The sequence below is a fragment of the Thunnus albacares genome, chromosome 16 (genome assembly GCF_914725855.1).
Source record: "Thunnus albacares chromosome 16, fThuAlb1.1, whole genome shotgun sequence".
NCBI classification, from domain to species: Eukaryota; Metazoa; Chordata; class Actinopteri; order Scombriformes; family Scombridae; genus Thunnus; species Thunnus albacares.
Window position 1 is genome coordinate 17,296,219 of NC_058121.1, and position 21,523 is coordinate 17,317,741.

Genomic DNA, 21,523 nt, shown 5'->3' on the forward strand with positions numbered 1-21,523 from the left:
GAATGAAAAATAGGTTTGTGGTTCAGAAATTTGGTATAGAGACTAATTATCGAAGATACTGTGAAGGGCCCAATATAAACAGTATGTAGCTAAGGGTTAAGACACTGAAAGAAACCATTCTTCAGAAGGAGGAGCATTTTATTGCAAATAACCTACATACAGTCGTACATGTCAAATATAGACATGTAGGACTTTAGTCCATTTCAGTTTAGTCTTAAGCAAGTGAAACACATTGTTTTGGACATTAAGTTCTTTGGCTGCATCTTGAAGAGAAAATGTGGGGGACTTTGTTTACACCAAATATGGACGCAAACTCCCAAACAACTTTAAAATAGCATGTCCACACTTTAACCTCATATATCTCCATCATTCAACCCAAATGTGCAGGAATAAAGAGCCAAAACAACAAAAAATGTGTGTTGTAGCTGCTTGACTGCTCTGTACAGTATTTAGCAGCTCATGAAGTGGATGTGAACTCAATAAAGAAATGCATCAAGTTCATTCATGAAAACACTCTCCCAAAAATGGAAAAACAACAGATACTATGAAAGATAACACAATGCAGCAGTGGTAGATACACTTTAAGCAGTAGGGGGCGCTACCACCTATCAAACTTTGCCCCTGCGGTGTCAGCCAATCCCAGTGCAGTCCTCCATCTGTAGTCCAGCCCCCCGTCCTGCCCTGCCTGTTGCCCTCAGCTCAGACCGTCAGTCACACAAGTTGTGAAGAGAAAGGCGAGAAGAAAGAGGAGAGTTTGATGTCAGAATGAGTCTCCAACATAACAACCCAACGATGGAAAGCACAGATAGATAGATAGACAGACCGGTGAAGAGATCTATAGGTAGGCAGATCGATCACTTATCAGTCATCGATTGGATGTCAGCTGTGTGTAAAATAGAAGGAAGGAGAAAAGGAGGAGAAACATGAGTCGGCAACAGCAGCAAACACAGGGAGTGGTTTTAACGGGTTACCACAGCAACGCCGAAATGTTGCCGAAAACTGGACCGTGTGCTCCCTGTCCCGCAGCCCAGGACCACGAGCCCAGGTGAGGGGTGTGTGTGTGTGAGTGAGAGAGAGAGAGAGAGAGAGAGAAAGGGAGGGAGAGAGGGCAAAGGTCACAGTTAAAGTGTTAATTACCTCATTTCTTGAACTTGAAAGCTGTAGGGAAACATGTTACCTGGTTAGCTGCACCTATAGTAAGCAGTTGTTGTAAACTCCACCCTTGGCCTCTTATGTTTCTCCTTTACTACCTTCCTAATCAGCTGCTCAGCATTTTAACCTTGACTGTGTTATATTGGCTCAGGCTGAATTCAGGACTATTCTGTAGTCTGCAAGTCTAAGGATAATATTTTCCTAAAAAAAATATGCAGCCTATTCTGTCTGACTCAGTGTTCAGTTCAGTGTTTGCAGTATAAAATAGTCCTTGTTTTGTTGGACTGTGGTTATAATGTATGTAGAGCTTAAATTATTAGTCAATCGACAGAAAATTAATCTGCAACTATTTGATAATGAATCATTTAAGTCATTTTTCAATCAAGAATGTCAAACATTTGATGGTCCAAGCTTATCAAATGTGAGGATTTGCTACTTTTCTCTCTTTTGTGTAATAGTAAATTGCATATATTTTGTTTTGGACTGTTAGTCAGACAAAACAAGAGACTTAGAGATGCCATCTTGGGTTTTGTTAGATAGTTTTATACATTTTAAAGACCAAAATAACAACCAGAATGTCTCAAGCGAGGAAATAATCAGCTGATAAATCAATAATGAAAATAATCCTTAGTTGCAGAACTTAGTTTATGGTGAAAAAAAACAACTGTCAGGATGCAGGAAACCAATAAGAAAATATAGGAAGCTCAACTTTTTACATAAAGGAACATTTAAAACCAGCAGTGGGTCACATTCTGTTATTGTGTAGCGTATAGCAGCAGGTTAGAGCGCCACAGGGAGTTAAAAGGGAATAAAACTAAAAGAAAAAACAACAACACAAGTGTCTTATAAGTTACTGGGCCACCACGAGACACCAGAACAGCTTTAGTGCCCCCTTTGCATTGATAATACAAGTCTCTACTGGCAGGATGAAACAACAAAACACCTCATGTGGGGTTTTGATGAGAGTGCCGTCTGACATGCCTCTCCAAAATCTCCCACAGGTGTTCAGCGAGCCTTTGTGACATGTATGGAAGCATCTGTATTTGTTATGTTCCTCCATCCATTCATTCATTCAGGTTCTTTTATTTGTTACTTCTCTGCATGTAACAATACGCATCTATAGTACTGACAGAGTCATGTCTGGATTTTGTTGTCGGAGTGAAACTTAGTGTGTTATTGCTGCTTTTGTTTATGGCTCGTTGTTTGCATGACATGATTGCCAGCTTCTTATAACGAGGGAAATACCCATTGATTCTGGAGCCATAGTTTACAAGGTGCAGTCGCAGAGGAGCCACTGAGGGGGAACTAAGCTCATATGGAAACAACAGTACAGTTACACTCTTTTATTTATAAATTCGTCCAGGCTGAGGTGGCCGTGTGTGTGTGTGTCCATCTCCTCTGCATGTTTAGATCGGTCAACAACTGCCATCAACAACCGCGGTTTGGGAAAAGTAAACAACTTGCGGTCCAGCAACAGTCCAGCTGACGTGCAGTACAGACACACCTGTCTCTGAGTGTATATGTGTGTGTATGTACAGTTTATATGTGTGTGTGTGTGTGTGTGTGTGTTCCAGATGGCCTGTCCGGCAAGCTAGAAAAAAAAAAAAAAAACAGCATCACATTACAGCCTGCCTTTGTCTCACCTCCCACAGCAGTGTGTGTGTATGTGTGTGTGTGTGTGTGTGTGTGTGTACTGTCTAGGTTGTATTGTGAAGGCTTAGTGTTGTGGTCATTGTTTCCCCTAGTCAGGAAATGAGAGACAGACAGACAGACAGACAGAAAGCTGCTGACCTTGCTTCAGCAGTGGACGTCTGACCTAAAGGAGCCTCAGGTTATGTCTGCTGGGAGTCTTGGACAAGGAGGCCTTTTTTTTTTTTGTTATTTCAGGGAGCTGGGAGGAATTCTGAGAAGAGGTCTCAGAGGTTCAGCTTTTAGCTAAAGGGCAGTGTGTTTCTGTTTTTTCTACAGTCATGTTGGAACCAGCACTTCCCCAAACATCCGTATGTAATGTGAGATCTAAAAAAAAAAAAACGGACACACATGCTTCAGATATATTTACTTAATAAAGCCACAAACCCCTGCAGCAGTAATACAATACTGCACAGGAAATGACATCTGCAGAGAGGAAGAGGAGCTGTGAAAAGCATCACTACATACATGACATCAGACATAAACTCATAAAGTGGAATTTAGTTTGCACACTGCTCCGCTCTGTACTGTAGGATTGAATGGGGGCACCTGTCCGGATGAACAGGACTCAAAACCACTGTGAGCAGAAGAATAATCAGACACAGATGGCTTGAGAGGCATCCAGCTGATTCAGACTTTCGGGATGGAGGATCAAGCAGAGTACGCAGTGTAGATTCAGATTATTTATTCAACCATTAGGTCATTGCTGAGATCAGTAAGTGTGTGTGTGTGTGTATGACTTAACAGAGCCAGCCTCTGTCTCTCACAGAGGGCAGCTGGCACCTGTTGATCTGAACGGGAATAACACACACTTCTCATCCTCTTTCCCTCTCTTAGTTGCCCGCTAAAACTCCTCAGCTGTCCATTGTTCACTTTATGGCTAACCACATCTATCTCCAGTACTCACATCCTTTAAAAGGAACAGTTCATCAATTTGGGTAGTATGTTTATTTGCTTTCCTGCTGAGAGTTAGATGAGAATATCAATACCACTCTCATGGCTGTGCAATAATTAGTGAGCTTTACCGGTGCTGGTACTGTTGGCAGGTTTCGTAACCTTTGGACAGAGCTATTTCCAATCTTTATGCAAAGCTAGGCTAACCAGCTGCTGATTATAGCTTTATATTTAGCTTACAGACGTGAGAGTGGTATGGATCTTCGCCTATAACTCTAAGCAATAAAGTCATAAGGGTCTATGCAAAAACACTGAACTATTGCTTTAAGTGAAAGTAGTGAAACCACAGTGTACAAATATTGTTACAGTTACATGTGCTGCATTCAAAAATCCACTTAAATACTGTAAAATTAGGGAAGTATTATCAGCAAAATGTATCAAAAAGAAAAGTACAGGACAAAATGTGAAATTATTGCATATTAACTTATATATTAGTTGAGTATTTTAGCAGTTTAAGCAGTATATTAATGTTGCAGTTGGTTGAACTCATGTTAAAACATTATGTTTTATTAATGATGTGTTTTGCATACAAAATCTACATCTGTAAAGTAAGTTTTGGATTAAAAAGAGAAATAGGCTATTTCTCATTGAAAATGTAAAAAAAAAAGAGAATTTCAGAAGTATAAAGTGGCATAAATGGAAATATTCAAAGGAAAAGTTCAGATTTGTGCAGTACTGGAATAAATGTTTATTTTCCACCACTGTCGCTCTCTTAATATTAAAACCTGTTTTTACGTTTTTATGTGAATCCCAAGTCTCATCTCATGTGTCCTGGTGTGAAAATGTCTCACTGTATTTGGGAGATGTGTCACTAGAGTGCTTCCATGGAAACATGTACAGGTCATGTGGGTTTAAATAATCTTCACTTCCTCAGGTCTTGACTCATATTCTACTCATCTGTGCTGAACTCGCTCTTTGCTGGGTGATAAAGTTTCCTTCTGTGCACCTTAAAGGGCACATCTTTCCCCCCCCACACACACACACACACACACACACACATACACACACATACACTTCATCTGTACTGGCAGCTCTAAGCAGCTGATAAAAAAAGGTGTGTGGATAAAGGTACAAAGAGTACAATAATCACACACAGCTGTGGCTCTGTAAGGTCATTTGTGTATCCACGTGTGAAAGTGTGCCAGAGAAAAAATGTGTTTGTTTTACTCACAAGGGCACAAGGGTGTTGTGAAAGAGAGCAAAGTCATCTGTACCATTGTGTGAAAAGATTGAATATTTTGCATTTTTGTACTTGTGTTTTAGCACACAGATGCTGACTTTCACAGCTTACGAACTAGGAGAGCTGCTCTCCAAAAACTATCTCAGTATGATGATCTCCTCACACAGAGGAAACACACCCATCTTGTTTTTGACTGATTTCACAGGTTGGCAAATGAGTGGCAGTTGTCCACAACGATTACTGGAAACTGCAAAGCTTAATTTTTAACATAGTTAAATGGAAAATGAGGCATGGTTGTGTTAGCCAATCAGATAATTTAAAACAGGTCACAACTACTTCTCTCTTTAGTCAGCTCTGGGTTTTTGTTGTGTATCAGACAGATTTGGGCTCATACACTAAAAAAAATACCTGCAAACTGCCACAACAGTACAGTATTTAATCCATCGGTCTACATGAACCACACTTAAAGTCTATAAACATGCTGGCTGCTCTGTGAGGCAATGTTCACTATCTAAGTTTAGTTCACCCTAAAAAACAAAACAAATAAAACCTTTTACAGGGAAAAAATGGAAGAAACCTCATTAAGAGCAACTGAAGTGATCCCTCTTCTAGGATGGACAGACATGAAGTAGATGTTGTGTGTACAGAATAGACCAAGAAAGGCAAATTACAGAAATACTACATGGAAAACAGGACGACGAAATTGTAGTGGATTTATAACACATATGAAGAATGTGATCAGGAGGTTGTTTTTGTTGTCTTTACCAACAACCAACAGTCCACAACCCAAAGAAGACTAAAGAAACCAGAAAGTATTGAAATTAAGAAGTTGGAAATCAGAGAATTTTAGCATTTTCTTCTTAAAAAAATTACTCAAAACAGTTAATTATTATTCTTGACTAATCTTTGTAGCTTTAGAGTCGTCCTCTGGTGAACATGAATATCTTTACAAAATTTCAAGGCAGTCCATGCATGTGTTTGAGATGTTTCTCTCTGGAGCAAACTGGTCGACCAACTGACAGACTTGGCATTATCATCCGTAGATCTGCGCCACCAGCATGGCTGAAAATGGTACAAATATCGGTCAGTGTGAACAAATTGGTAACCAAGTATCACACTGCAGGCTTAAGCAAGTATACATAGAAACATACAGCAGCTGAGTGAAAACTTCACAGCTAAATGTCCTCAGTAATTTGCACTGACAAACTAACATGTGTGCTAATATGTTTGTATGCATGTGATTGCTGATCTCTGATTTATGCTTCAGTCAGCCGTTCTTTACACTGTAGCTCTGGGTGAAGGTAAATCATTAACTTCCTCTGTTAGGTCTTCTTTGCTTCTGCCGGGTTTAACTCTGCTTCCAAGGTAAACGCATCTTCTCAAGTTTATCTGAATACAAGAACATTTTTGCCATTCCTTGCAAATGAAAACATTACTGAAAGAGAGGATGACCTTGAGCTTTACTATTATCAAAACATAAACGGACAGATAGGAGTCAGAGAGCATGTTTCTGCATGTTTTATGTTACAGAGCTTTGACTAAGTCTTAATGGAAGGGGATAGGAGAAGAGATGAGAGCAATAAAGGGAGGAAATGGAAGAAAGGGTGAAAATAAAGAGAACCAAATAGAAAAGTAGACAAGTAGTCGACACAGAATATAGAACACAGAAGTTTACGAGAGAAGGAGGAAATAAAAGAATGGTAGAGGGAAGGAAGGAGAGCAAGAGGTCATTGCTGTGGTTTCAATTGTTGGTTAAATAACTGATGTTCTTTTTGAAATTGAGACCAAGGTGTGTGTGTGTGGTATATTTACCAGTGTTGTTATCGCTTCATAAGTGTGTGCTCAGCATGTGTGTGTGGCAGGAAGTCCGCTGTGGTATGTGGCCTTGGCTCAGCACGAATCCTTAGTGTAATACTGCTGATAATTCCAAATTAATTAATACAACAGCACATTAACTTGATGCTGTGAGTCTGACTTTCCAGTTAATCTTACAGGTTAATTTACTGTGTTTCCTTTATTTCTGCAACGATAAGTCGATGAGTCAATGGAGAGAAAATTAACGGTAGTTTTTCAAATATTCTCTGGTTCCAGCTTCTTAAATATGAGAATTTGCTGTTTTTCTTTGACACACAATATATAGCTTGATAACGTAGATAATTGGATATCTTTAGGTTCCGAACAGTTGGTCTGACAAAACAAGCAAATTGAAGACACCACTGTGGGCTCCAATAAATTGTGAATGACATTTTTTCATTGTTTTTTTAACATTCAATAGGCCAAACTATGAATCAATTAAGAGAAAATAATCTGCAAATTAATTGACAAAATAAGAAATACCATAACTATATGTTTCAGAAACATTCTTGTACTTCTGTTATTATCATCATCATCATTATTATTATTGTTATTATTATTATTGTGTACAACTCCACTAAATCCCATGGGGTCATACATTTTAATGAGATGATATTATATCATCTTTACCAGTTTTTTTGTTGCTTATTTTTCAGAAGTTAAAATGATACTAAAACCAGTAGTAGCAGTACTAATGGTTGTATTAGCAGCAGTAGTGTTGCCCTGGTTGCATGTTTGTGGACACGTTGCAGAGTGAATGAATTAGAAAAGATGTTGAAGGCAATTGTAAAGGCATCCAGGCAGGGCAATTTTTCAGAGGGAAAATACATTTGCATGCTACTTGTTGAGCAAATGATCTTCTATGGAACAATTGTCCTACCTCTGGCAAATATTAAAGCTTTGAAGTTTGTGTCATCCATTAGATACAGCTTCAGACTTAACATTAAATGTTGGTTTTGACATAACAATAAGCATTTTGTGTGCTTCTTAAGGTTAAAGAATGGCTGAGGCTGAGATGTCCTGACTTTTAGTCCCTAAAATTGGTCACAATCCAAAAATGTCTGGATCCTGACTTTTCCCATGATGCAAACTCCATGTGTCCAGTTTCTGATACTAATTTAGTCTCCAAGCCCAAACAAAGATAACCCTGATCATCAGAGGATATTTTGTTTTGACTTGATGAAGCTCCAGAGTCACAGACATAAGTTTTCACTAGATGAATATTCCCCATGACAAGTAAACTGACCTTTAAGTGTAAAATTGGTGGGTGGAGGAGCACTCCACTTTAAAAAAAAAAAAAAAAGGTTTTTTCCTCCTAAAAGCCCCAGAAAACTTGAACTTAGATTTAGTAGCTCTATAGTGTTAATCGGTGCCTTAGAAGATTCAAAGATTCAAAGACCTTTTTGAATATGTCTTTAAAAAAAAACAATAAAACAGTGGAGGCCTCACTGGTTAACAAATAGTCATGAAATGTTGGTGGGAGGTGACTGGAGCTCACTAGGTTTGCATTTGATCATCATTATATGTGTGGGTGTGTGTGTGTGTAATAAACAAAAAATACAGAATGACAAACATTACAGGTTACATTTTATGAAGTAACCATACTGAACCATAAGGAGCCACTCTGTCTTAGCTAGGCTAACATGTGCTCATATGCTGTGTTAGCTGTGTTAAGCTAGCAAAGGGAAGTCCATGCTGCTATTCTTAGTCCCTGCAGATGTTGTCCTCATTAGCTGTGCGGCTGGGAATTCAACATAGTGCTGGCTCAACTTTACTAGGAGTCTTTGGCTGACTTCTGTCTGTCTGACTCACTTTCCATGTCAGCAGCTATCTCTGCCTTCTTGACACAACGTTAAAGGCGTACTAGCATCCGGAAATCAGTCTTTTGAAACAGGCAGCCTACACATCTCTGCATTGGACCTCTTGACTGAAAAAAACAAACACAATCAGATCACAGACAATTAAACATTTGTAAGCCAGAAATATTTTTATGACAGGTGCTGGCATGAGGCAACAATCATAATATCTTTGGTAAACGAGGTGCAAAGTGCACATTTATGTTTGGGTGTGAGTTTCGGTCGAGAGCTTATGAGCATGTTGGCTGAGTTTTGACCTGTGTTAGTCAGGATTATGCCAAATAACCAGATAATCACCAGATTTTGTGTCTTTCTAACTGTCTGACGTACCTGTCTCTCTCGTAGCCGCAGAACAGGCCACTACACTGTTCAACAGAACCAGAACACACATCATGGAGACAGATCCGGGCCCGCCAGTACCACCAGCAGTACAAAACCCACCAGCACCGACCCGTCGTCCCTCCCCAATCCGAGTGCGGCACCGGGCTCCAGGTCTCAGCATTCCTCCAGCCCAAAGCCTGGCTCCAGCCCCCGGCATAGTCCCAATTCCAGGCTCAGGCCCCGACCCACATGTGAGCGCTTCAACTCTCAGGTAGGCAGTGAATTCAACTCGTTAATCTAACAATAGCACGTTCTTCTTCTGTTTCTTCCAAAAATGCTGTTGCTGCGTATCATTTAAAGTGACAGATTCGTACATTTCCTGTAGTCTTGCCTTTATGGGAAATACAAGAAAAAGAGATGCCAACTAAATTAAAATAAATTCATCATCAGGACAATTTTTCCCTTTCATTTGTTAGCTTACAGCCTGCCAAACAGAAATTAAAAGCAACAAAAGGTGACATTTACCATTCAGGAAAGAATGCAATTTCTTCAATTAAAATAGTTCCATTATCAAACTATTTTATGGTTTTACATTTCAGACCTTCCATAATAATAACGCCTTTGTATTAGGTTTATAGTGGTCAGCAAGTTATTGTCGTCACTTGTGATTTTTGCCTCAGTGGGATTCACAGGCTACGACCTTTTCTGCTGTTGTACCGTCTCTGAATAACAATGTCTGCTATAAACGGCTAAATTGTAACTGTTAAAATTTTACAGGTGGTTTGGTTGGCAGGCAAACAATTGTTAGCACTCCGGGAGAATATGTATGCTGAGTGCCCGGAGAATGAGTTTAGGCTCAGCAACAGCATGGAGACTTGGTAGTAAACCAACAAATTAACTCAAGTTAAATGCCCTTTTCTTTTGGAAAGGCAGAGAGGACGGCTCAGGGGTCTGTTTAAATTCTAGGTGGTTTATGTAACATAGGTGTTAAGTGTGCTCAGCCGGCCCCTTTTGAGACTTGTTCAGACTGGCTTTGAGTTTTTGCATCATATCTGACACATAGGAGCGATTGTCTTTTCTTTTTTTTTTTTCAAAATTAATCCACTGCTGTACAGAACAGAAACACGATATGAAACAGGAAAGGGAACTTGAAACTGTAAATGATAAAACCCCCCTCTGAATGTATTAGTCTTTGTGCGTTTGCACGTCTTGCAGGACTCTCTGGACGAGCTGGAGATGGATGACTATTGGAAGGAGGTAGAGAACATCACTCGATCGGGAGGAGAAGCAGGGAGGGGAGAAGGTGGAGGAGAAGGGGAAGTGCAAGAGGAGGAGCAGCAGAAAATTCCTGAGGGTAGGAAACATTGTGTCCATGGACAGACCTGAAAGAGAGATAAATGAGCCTTTTCTTTTCCTGCATTTGCTTGTGTGTACAGACAGTCCTTCCACATTTAGTGTGTCTTACATTGAGAACTTTCTACTTTAGATAAAAGATATCACAGTAGCAACATTGATTAGACTTGTTGGGACATGTGTGTCATTCTAGACATGGAAATTTAGCAACTCAACAACTGTGTTTCTGGTAAATATCAGATTATTCAAAATTAAACCAGCAATTTCATAAAAGTTGCATTCAGTCGACACAGAAATTGAAAGAAATGAAATTAAATGGAAAAGAATGACTACATAATGCAGTGTTTTCATTGTCTACACGACTTCAACCAAAAAAAAAATGTTAGTGCCATATTTTTTGTGCCAGAATCAGATCTGGAAAGATTTCTTTGAGTTGTTTACTGCTGAGAATCAACTCACCCATCTCAGACTTGTACAGACTGGCTTTTGCACATGTGGTATGTGATTCCAGTGTGTATTTCTGTCAGTCTTATTTAGCCTGTTTATGAGGACTATTGTTCTCTGGAGCAAACATACACTTCCTGAATAGTATGTGTGTCCTGCACTGCATGTGGTCACTAATTTCCTTTTCCTGCACCTGTAGAATTGTCTCTGTGTCTTACATGGAGATAAATGAAGGCTTCTGTCCCTCAATTTTCTTTTTTTTTTTTTTTTTTTTGCGAGAAAGTTATGTACCAGCTTAGCAACCACATTTTTTAAAAAGTCCTTCATCTTCACTTATTTATTTTCACCTCTTATCTTCTCTTTCAGAGGGGGAGCAGGAGGAGGCGTGGCTTACAGAGGCGGGGCTAGCACGGTTGTTCGACGATTCATTGGCAGCTGACCAGGATCAGGTGTCAATTATCTATCCGTTATTGAATGAGTTACACCTGATACCAGATACCAGTCATAGTTTATCAGCTTCATATTTACAGTTCATATTAATGACTCAAGATTTTTACATGTGCAGTGATTTAGAACCTGTTACATAAGTAATAAACAAAACAATGTGACTGAAAATAGATATTACACCTACTGACTAATATCTTATGCTGATATTTGACAGGAAGAGGACAACGCTGTGTTTCTGTCGACGCTGACCAGAACTCAGGCGGCGGCCGTACAACGGCGTGTGACTACACTACAGCAGACATTGCTACGGCGACGCAACCGACAACACGTTCCCGATGTTAGGGATATATTCCGACCTCCGGAAAAGGTTAAGACATGCACACAAACACACACTTTATCTGAGATAAAAATGTGTGAGTATACATGTGAAACAACTACATTTAGAGGTGTTAGCTGCTTTGTTTCGTTTACTGTAAAAAAAAACAACTTAAAATTCAATCCTTATTAAAGCGTTTGAGTACTGTTTTACTTTCAGAACTGTTTTAATTACTGTAAGACCATTAGAGAATCTCAGTAAGCAGTGATTATGAGGGTAACAAAATCATACTGAATAATAAATGACGTGAAAAAAAATCAATTACATGAGTTGAACATCCTACCACAACACACAAAGTAGGCATTTCCTTTTTTTTTTACCACAAAGGAAGTGGTCACAACTTTGCCAACTTTGCTTTTGTTGTCACTTCTCCAGTTTTGTGGTACTTACTAACCAATTACCAAGCGTTTTTTGTTATACCACCAAATCCCACTCCACTACTGCAAAATTAAGTTCCTTTAATACATGATGCTGGGATTCTTATATAATATGTATATACAGTAATATAGGTATTGATTCATGCAGAATTAAGTGTGTCACTGCTACTCCAAACTACTCTAGTCAGCAGAATAAGCAGTTATAAACCAGGAGTCTCTCATCCTCTTTAACTTAGACACACAGTTTGTCCACTAATTAACTAACAAGATAATATGTAACATGGAAAGATGCTATGAGGAGGGGGAGTTCTGTGTGAATATGTGAGTGGTTGAACATTACACTGTGTGCTGTACAGTGTACATTATGTCCCTGTGTTGTATGGTCTGCTGCAGGATGAGGAGCCTGGCAAAGGGGGAAGTGAGAACGGACAAAAAGATGTCACATCAGCTGGTACGTACGACATATTTCTACATACGCACAGTGTGAGTCAGCGTGGTGAATGACAAGCTGAGGCCCAAATAAACTTCTGCCTAGTGACTCTGAGACACATTTTAGAAATAGAACAGATTAAATCTCACATGAAGTGTAAATATATATGCTGCAACAATACAAATAAATGTTATTTTTTCTACACAGCATTAGAATGATTCATAAACACAGATTTATTATGAATTTGTGTATGTAGTACATCACTGTAAAATGGGTAAAATGTCAACTAAAGCCAAAAGTGTGCATTTATTCACCAACAGAGTAGTTTTAGCAGGCCTCTCTGTCTTCCTCTTTCTGCTAAAGTGACTCAAACTCTGTGAGATTAAATCGAAGTAAAACACATTTGATTGTATGTCTCTGTGTACTGTATATACAGCAGCACTTCACCTACATAAATACACTTGCACTAAACTACTTGTGTGGTCGCAGCTTTGATTTTCTTCTCTCTGCTTGCGTCTCGACAGAAACGGAGACTGTAATGAACGTTGAAGTGGCGTTTTCAGAGCAGGCACTCAGTTACAGGGACAACAATCAAAGGTTAAAGGTCACCACTAGCATGAACTCGCCTGATGACAAACTGCCGGTGAGTCACTAACCTGTACACACTTCCTCATTTGTGCAGCGTGTTTCCTCACTCCTACAGTGTAATCACGATTGATCCATGCAGGTAACCAGTGTTGCAGCTTGATACATTACCATATAAAGCCACTTTGAATTGCTGTCTTGATGTAAGTGTCCTGTAGGGCAAGTTTTTATTAAGGCGTATATTGATAACTTATCAGTTGTCTTAGAGCAACGTTTACCAGAGAGTTTAACACATAGAGATCTGACAACAGAAATAGATGACACTTAAGACAAGATTGCTCACTGATTATTTACTGTTCACTGTGTATTTTTTTTAGGTTTCCATGGTGACAAAATGTTTGCCTTTATTGCGTCTCAATGTAATATAATCAGATTAATTGTGAAAAAATTAGCTGGAATTGGATCTTTGTCTTGAAGCTTCATATTCAAGAAATTATTAACTTTATAACTACGGTTTTTAAAAATGGCACATTGTGCTCAGCAGTTATTTAAGGGCTACAGCTTGTGTTAACAGATGGTGATTTGAGGTTATACTTTAGTCAGGATGTATTGTATTGTTTTATTTATTCACAGACCTTGTATGATGACCAATTTGGCCTTATAATCTTATTATACAGTTAGGCCAGTGTATGGTAGTTTGATGCCATTAGCGTGAGTGTGTTTGGGTGTGTGTGTGTGAATGAGAAGCAAATACAATATAAATGTCATCCATTTATAAATGACAGACATAAAGTTTGCAATCCAACATCATAAAACATACAGAATAGAGTATGTACTGTTGGATTTTACACTGGCAGGGTTGTGTTGCATTATAGTAGAAAGCACTGTGTGTGTGTGTGTGTGTGTGTATGTGTGTGTGTGTGTGAGAGAGAGAGAGGTGAAGCTCTCCAGTCTGAAGTGACATCTGGTGGTTAAAGCTGGTTTAACAGACCAATTCCACTGTCCTGTGTTCAAAAAAGACTCTCATACAATTCAGTCAATTCAGCACTACACAATCCACAATCATCATGCAAATGTAAAATTCAATACAGACAGAAATTAATTTGGTGCAATGCGTACTCCCAGTGTTTGCTCCCACAGTAACTGATGCCAACCTTCTCCCTCTCTCTCTTTTTTTTTTCCTCTCTAGAACTTTAAGTTGCTCCGAGATAAAACAGGTCAGACCAGAATAGGAGATCTGTCTCCTCTGGATATGAAAAAGGTAATGTGACATGACAGGATATTATGATCTGTGGATGCATGTATGTGCGTGTCCGTTTATCTTTTGATAAGCCTTTGCAAGACAAACATCCCTTTGTTGTTTCTATCTGATATCCAAAACATACAAACATCTCTGTTCTTCATGCTCGTATCAGGTGCGTAGGCTTGCGCTTGTGGAGATGACTGCTCTGTTTGATACAGCTGGGATAGACCTTAAGGCGCACAAAGCTGTCAAAGTTAAGACTAAAGGTAAACACAACACACACGACATGGAACGGGGATAGTCCTGAAGGTTAAAAAAACTTAAGTTAATTATGTTTTCTCTTCCCACACGAACAGAATCGAGCACTTAAACACACACAGTGATGAAGAGATTAAAAGTAAAAACAACAAATGAAAGCATTTACACGCACACTAACAGGATAAGCAAACACTGACACACATACACAAAGTCATTAAAATGTCAAAATGAATTAAATGAGAATAAATTACTGTTTTGTCTGGGTAAACAACTATAGTTGTACATTCCATAGACAGATTAGAGACTTAACTTCTTTTTGTTTGTGTAGAAAGCGGTCTATTCGGTGTTCCTCTTGTTACTTTATTGGATCAGGACCAGAAGAGATCTCCTGGGACCAAAGTGCCATTCATACTGCAGAGGGTGAGCACAATAGCTAGTCACATTGTCCCGTAATCATTATTACCAGTGTGTCCAACTTTATAGATAAAGTCTTATCTTATCCTAACTCATTCTCTCTTTTATCCATAGCTTATCAATCATATCGAGGAGGAAGGATTAGACACAGAGGGGCTGCTTCGAATCCCTGGAGCAGCCACTAGAGTCAAGGTGGGAAATAGTCCTAACAGTTCAATTTCACAAACTTAAAGCTCCATCTCATTAATCGAACAACATTCACCAATGTATCATCATGATTGTTTGCATTAGTCACCTGACTTGTTGTTTAAGTTGTTGTACACGTTGTGTAACATGCTTGCCTGTGTGTATCTGTCTCTGTCCTTAATCCAGTCACTGTGTCAGGAGCTAGAGTCCTCTTTCTATGACGGCATATTTCCATGGCAACAGTTGAAACAGCATGATGCTGCTAGCCTTTTGAAGCTGTTTATCAGGGAGTTACCGCATCCAATACTGACTGTGGAGTACCTCAACGCATTTATTGCTGTCAACAGTATGTATACTACCCATCCATGAGGTTGACTTTGATAACGAGAGCTTTACAGCCACATTAATGGAAAATGATTTGTTTAAAACATGTATTAAGCATTTCCCTGTGTGTGTTTGTGTGTGTGTGTGTGTGTGTGTTGAATGTGTGTGTCTTTACAGAGCTCCCCACAAAGAAGCAACAGCTGCAGGCTTTGAACCTGCTGGTGCTTTTGTTACCTGAGGCCAATCGGGATACTTTAAAGGTACACACACTTTTTAAAAGGTGCTACTGTACATGTAGGATTTCCACCAATAAAGCATTACCTCATTTTCTATTTTAAATTTATTTTCTGTTTTCTTCACCAGGCATTGGTGGAATTTTTCCAGCGTGTGATTGACCATCAGGCCAAGAATAAAATGACTCTCAACAATGTGTCTGTTGTCATAGCACCCAACATCTTCATGTTTAAGGGTTTCCGCTCCAAGGTTACAGAACAACAGGAGTTCTCCATGGCAACAAGCACAGCCAACATCGTGCGGCTGCTGATTAGATACCAGAATCTTCTATGGACAGTAAGGATCAAAAAGAGCCCAGTAGCTTGAAGTGCTCTGCCATTCAAATCACCATTATTAGCAGACTTTGTGTCAGTTCAATGAAATCAATGGAAGGTGGTGTTTGTCAGTGCAGTCTGGTTATATATAGTTACTCACATCTAGCATTTGTTTTTCCACAATGAATGGAAGATGGGTCACCGTGTACTCGTTAGGTGTGTCAAATCCCCATTCTGTATGTCTCATCTAGATCCCCAAGTTCATTCTGACCCAGGTCAGACAACAAAACATGGAAAGTCAGCGGAAACAGAATAAAGAGAGAGCTGTAAGAAAGCTGCTGAAGAAGATGACCACTGAAAAACCACCTGACAAAGCTGTTCCTGAGGTAGGAGATTACATTTTATAAATGTGATAGCTATGCAGTGACTCACTTTATATCACAGTCAGCATTCTTTCAGGGTGAATAGTGCGTGATGGTGTAATTATGATTTTATGTCATCTCATTTTATGTAATCTGCAGGTGTTTTGATGAATTAAAGGTCTGGAATGTAGTAATATACTGTATATGATATAAAAGGATTTGAATATAGATTAAGATATGTTAGGGGAGTTTTTTTATGGTTCTAGTAATAAAAGATAGGTCTACTCAGGGTCAAGGCCATAACAGAGATTTCCCTGTAATTTGATACCAACTGATCTTCCCACAGTTTGACTCACAGGTCAATCTTGCTCATAGAGACTGAGGACAGTCTCCCAGGTTTCGTTATTAAAACTGGGTAGAAACAAATTTTTTGAAAAAAACAAAAAAACCCTGCATTGCAGAGGTCCAAGCCTTTAGGGCGGCCCTTCATATTGATATGCAGTTCACTATGGAGGAGAATGAGGGGAGAGCATCATTTCCGGTAAGGCGTGTGCTTGACAAAATGTAAAGGGTGTAGGTTTGTTAGTGGCCGTTCTCGCCACCGTTCAAGCAACTACCATGCATTTAGAGATCCCCAGAATTCGGTAGGCAGAGATCTCTGATTGTCTGCTATCGCAAGGTTGTCTCATTGAGGTCGTAATATATACAGTACAGCTTTAAACTGATTGTATATATAGTCTCTTGAGTAATGGGGACATCTAGTGGTGGTGTATAAGAATGATGTTCCTATGAGGAGATACAGTTTTTTTTCAGTTTATCAGTTATAAGATATTTAACCCCATTGTAGCAGTGCACTAAGAGATTTTTACTATTCCATATAAATATTCATTGTTCATTAATAGGGATATCCCAATCAAGTTTTTCTGTCCCAAATCCTGATCTGAGTTCTTTAATATTGGGTATCTGCTTATACCTAGTCAGATCCGATACTTATATTTACATAGCAGACAGAATATGTGCAATGTTGACATTGAAATAACAGGTGTAGCCGTCTGACTTCGGCACACATTTTTCACAAACTACTTAATCCAAATACTGAAGTTCCTGCTTCCATAGTAATACCATATACATAATAAATGAAACTGAAGAATACAGATCCTAAAATTGGCGTGATGTAATAAGCAATCACTCGAGACATCTCTAATTGAATTCATTTTGCAGTATCTAATTAGCAACCACTCAGCTATTATGAACGTTTAACATAGTTCGACAATTTCCTACAACCTCACTTCATTCCTCGTGTCAAAAAAGATGAGCATCAGATTAGCAATCAGTCTCATCTCATCTCCTCTTGGAAGCGCCGGTGACAAGAACGAACAATCACCAATAGAAAGTATGCATTTTCTAGATTGCATTGTCACAACTAATCAGCTCTCTGGAAGACATGTGACTATGATTATAATACTGAAAGACAGCTAACCCGGTGGAGTATAGCAGCATGTAAGAGAGGATCTGCTCGTATTGACAATATTTTGGCAGATGAGTAACTTGGACGTACCTCACCAGTTGATCCTGCATGCTCAGCTAAGTGCTGCGGGGTCTGGACGGTGACTGGAGTTTATTAAACAGAAGAGTAAGATTTTATCCAAGTCCACATTCTTTTGTTGCCTGAGGTGGATTTGTTGAGTGAGTGTTTGTGTGTTGATGAGGAAAGTGTTTTGGATGCTTTCAAGAGGATGGTGATCTCAGTGTTTACAGATTGACTGTATGTTTCTCTCTCTCGCTCTGTTTGTCTGTGTTTATAACCAGGAGAGTTCACAGGGTTTTATCCGCATTCAGGCACCACACTTCAGTAAACGCTCTATGGCAGTTGAGCTAACTGCAGAGTTACAGGCTGCTGATGTATTAGCACGTTTCCTCAGCCAAGAAAGGTAATGTGAATATACATACAGCATTGTTTATACTATCACACAAAAACACATTCATTATTGGTTATGAGTCCTTAACTCTTTTTCTTACTTTCTTTCCTTCTTTTCTTTCTCTCTTTGTCCTCTTAGTTCAGTGGCAGTGAAACAAGAAGATTTGTGTCTCTATGAGATTGGTGGAAACATCAGTAAGTCTTGCTCTCATTAAAAACAGATCAACTACAATGTTTAGACCACCACCACCACCAGATACATAAATATACTCTACTTGGAATAATAAAGTGTCTGTTTTTTTTCCACAAAAAAAGTTCAGTTACCTCTTTAAAATATAATATCTATAAATATGCAAATGTTATTTGTTTCGAAAATTTAACTGCTGGATTCAAGATGTGTCCTACTTCTCTGAAAAGTAGGAGAAATCTTGGCTTCAAGTTTCCATATCACAGTTGTATAAGTTGCATACTGGACCACGATTGGCTCCAAACTAGTCGTGATGTCACAAATCCTGCTGGTAGATAACATGCCTCAAACTATCATATTTTCAGTAACTACACCATGTCTTTGTCTTTCTCTCTTCCTCCTCCTCTGCACCTTCCTCAGAGGAGAGATGTCTAGATGGGGAAACGTATATGAAAGACCTCATCCAGCTGAACCCTACAGCAGAGTGGGTCATCAAAGCTGTGCAGCGATGATTTCATTCTCATTAAAATGCCCTGCTGGATGCTGGACTGCTCCACATTTTCACCACAGTGTCCTACTGAGAAGAGAAGTCACCTGTTTTCCTCTGGTTTTTGCCAGTTTTGGACAGATTTAGACTCTTCACTTGTAGCATACAGATCTTTTAACAAAGGTGGTGATGTATGGTCTCACACACTTGGCTGGCAATGAAGTCCACCAAAAAAATTCCAAATATCCCAATGGCAAAATCAATGAAAACCATTGAACTGTGTGTGTGATAATACTGGTTGCATTTTTTTAAACGAGCCAGGAAATTACAGGGTTATGTGCAAAAATGGCCTTAGCTTTATAGTTATTCAGATATTTTTCACCCTTTCTTATGCTACTTATTTGAATTTTGGGATTGACGTACTACTACTCTGAAGTACCTGTTGTGCAGGTGAAAAGAAAACCACTTGTTTCACAAGACTTTGTCATCTCTGCTCTCCTGTAAGACCACTGGTGGAACTGGTGGAACTACATAAGGCATTTCTCCCAGTATGTCACAGCACTTGAGCCTCAATATTGTGATTCCTAATATCCTGTGATACTTTTACGTATTGCTCTTGTATACTGTGATTTATTGCCACTAATGACTTAGTTGTGTCCGCAGTAATAAGCTCAAATAAGCATAATAATACAGTTTGGGGCAATTAAATATCAAATTCATATTAATCATGAATCATTTACATAAAATAAGTTTTAAAAGTGTAAGGTCCATCAGAAAAAAAGGAAAAATGAATGGAAGGTGGGATGGGAGGATTTTTAGGAGGTCCAAAGTTGCATGGTGCCCTCCAGAGGTGTGAGGCAATGACGCAGTACTGTGAGCTACATATGAGGGAGTGAAGGAGTGAGAGGACCTCAAAAGTGAGCGTCAGCCATCAAAAACTGGTCAGAATGACTCCACTAATGTCGTCATTGACAACTAACCGAGACACGCAATGAGAACATCACTGTTTTAATGGTATATGAATATCTCTGTACACTATAACTTTTTAAACCGTGGATGTTTGAGTGTGTTAATGTGTGAATCCATCTTTGAAAAACTGCTGCACACCAGTGGACAAATGTGAACAAAAAACATTTCCACATTTTAATATGTAGCCTGTGTGCAAGCTCACGTATAAGTTAGTTGCCTTACAAGTTTTGTACCAAAGACTTGATTGATTTAAAAATTTGGTGGACTCTTAGGTGTTAATTTTGAAGATATAAATTGCTGACTGTGTGCACTAAATGGCCTTGTTAAATGATACACACTCACATGGTGTGTTCCACAAGTATTTGGACACTAAAACTTTTATATTTTGATTTTTGGCTCTATAAGTCTTCACTGTCTGGAGATCAGTGGATATACTGTTAAACATTGGCAAAAGTTGCATTTTGCCCATAATAGAAAATCCCCATTTTATCTTTTTGGCACATGCTCTTTGCTTCTCTTGGCTTTCAATAAAATCTGATTCTGTGTGCTTTCTCACAGCCGGTTGAGGATCATATCTGCACCACAAAGTCACACATCACGGATGTTTCTTTTGTGGAAAGCTGCGGAGTGTTAACAACAAATAATGTGCCGCATTTCAAACAATTTTTGAACTAAGTCTCCGTCGTTCCCTGCCTTGTATCATCTTGTTTACTGTGAATGTTTTTTTTTTCTCCAAATGATGATGTCTTTGTCTTATTTCTGTCTCTAAAATGACCACTAAACCTGCCTGTAAATAAACATGTAGTTATTAATTACCGCATCTGCTGGTTTGATGCTTTTGTGTGCAAATGACCGAATAGAGTGACATTATAGTGGTTAGCTCTGTAATCACCAGTCTTAGAGATTTGGGGAGCTCTGAGAGGTTGTAAAATTGTGTTTTTTGTTTTAATATAACTAGTTTTTGAGTGTCAGTTTCAAAAAACAGGGATTGTTGTCCTGTTTCTGTCTGGCCTTGTGTGTATTTGTATTTCAGATTACCCCAAATCATCTCCTCCCCACCTCCTGCCCCTCCACTGTTAAATATACGGTTCATACCATGTGCTGTTTCATTCAGCTAATTCCTTTAATGGGAATTAATGGCCCCAGTTAGTCAAATGATCAGAGCGCTAATGGCTTGGGTTATAGGCTTGAGCCAGAGTGCCCTGGTTCACTATGGGTCAGACACCAAAGTTAACTCAGCATAGAAACATCTCCATATGATAACTGTTGAAGTCAATCATGCAACACTATTACAGCACTATTACAGCTGAATCAGAAGGGACAAAATGTATTAGAAATAAACTTATGGGATGCTTTCCATGTAATTGACTGTTTTGTAATATACCAATTAAAAGAGTTAGTTAAATTGACTGGTAATCATACATGTTGTAATACCCTTTTACTCTACATTTACTTGACCTTATCCTTGAAATGATAGCCATCAAGTCTGTAGCTATAAATGTTAGTAAATCACTAAAAAAGACAATAAGGCTCTCTCACTTACTGTTATCAAGTTTGCAGTGATTCAAGTTTTTCTAGAAGATGGTATTCAACAGACAAATGGATTTTT

The 21,523-nt window shown here is 38.9% G+C and overlaps 1 protein-coding gene across 1 annotated transcript; it reads left to right on the top strand.

The window, feature by feature from the left end:
* The first annotated feature begins 682 nt into the window (after nucleotides 1-682).
* Nucleotides 683-21,321, top strand: arhgap18 (Rho GTPase activating protein 18). Its single transcript, XM_044377462.1, has 18 exons — nucleotides 683-1,045; nucleotides 9,031-9,277; nucleotides 10,222-10,360; nucleotides 11,170-11,252; nucleotides 11,465-11,617; nucleotides 12,397-12,454; nucleotides 12,958-13,076; nucleotides 14,208-14,279; nucleotides 14,434-14,527; nucleotides 14,848-14,939; nucleotides 15,048-15,125; nucleotides 15,306-15,465; nucleotides 15,621-15,703; nucleotides 15,807-16,013; nucleotides 16,243-16,377; nucleotides 18,163-18,284; nucleotides 18,411-18,466; nucleotides 18,879-21,321. Exons 1-18 carry the CDS (start codon nucleotides 924-926, stop codon nucleotides 18,968-18,970), a joined length of 2,112 nt encoding a protein of 703 aa, XP_044233397.1. The 5' UTR covers nucleotides 683-923; the 3' UTR covers nucleotides 18,971-21,321.
* The last annotated feature ends 202 nt before the right edge of the window (nucleotides 21,322-21,523 follow it).

What these genes read in the sequence shown, in the direction of transcription:
- arhgap18 (XM_044377462.1), top strand. Translation starts at nt 924, where the DNA reads ATGAGTCGGCAACAGCAGCAAACACAGGGAGTGGTTTTAACGGGTTAC. An exon ending in GTGAGCGCTTCAACTCTCAG is followed by an intron (nt 9,278 to 10,221) that starts GTAGGCAGTGAA and finishes CACGTCTTGCAG; the next exon opens with GACTCTCTGGACGAGCTGGA. An exon ending in AAAAGATGTCACATCAGCTG is followed by an intron (nt 12,455 to 12,957) that starts GTACGTACGACA and finishes GCGTCTCGACAG; the next exon opens with AAACGGAGACTGTAATGAAC.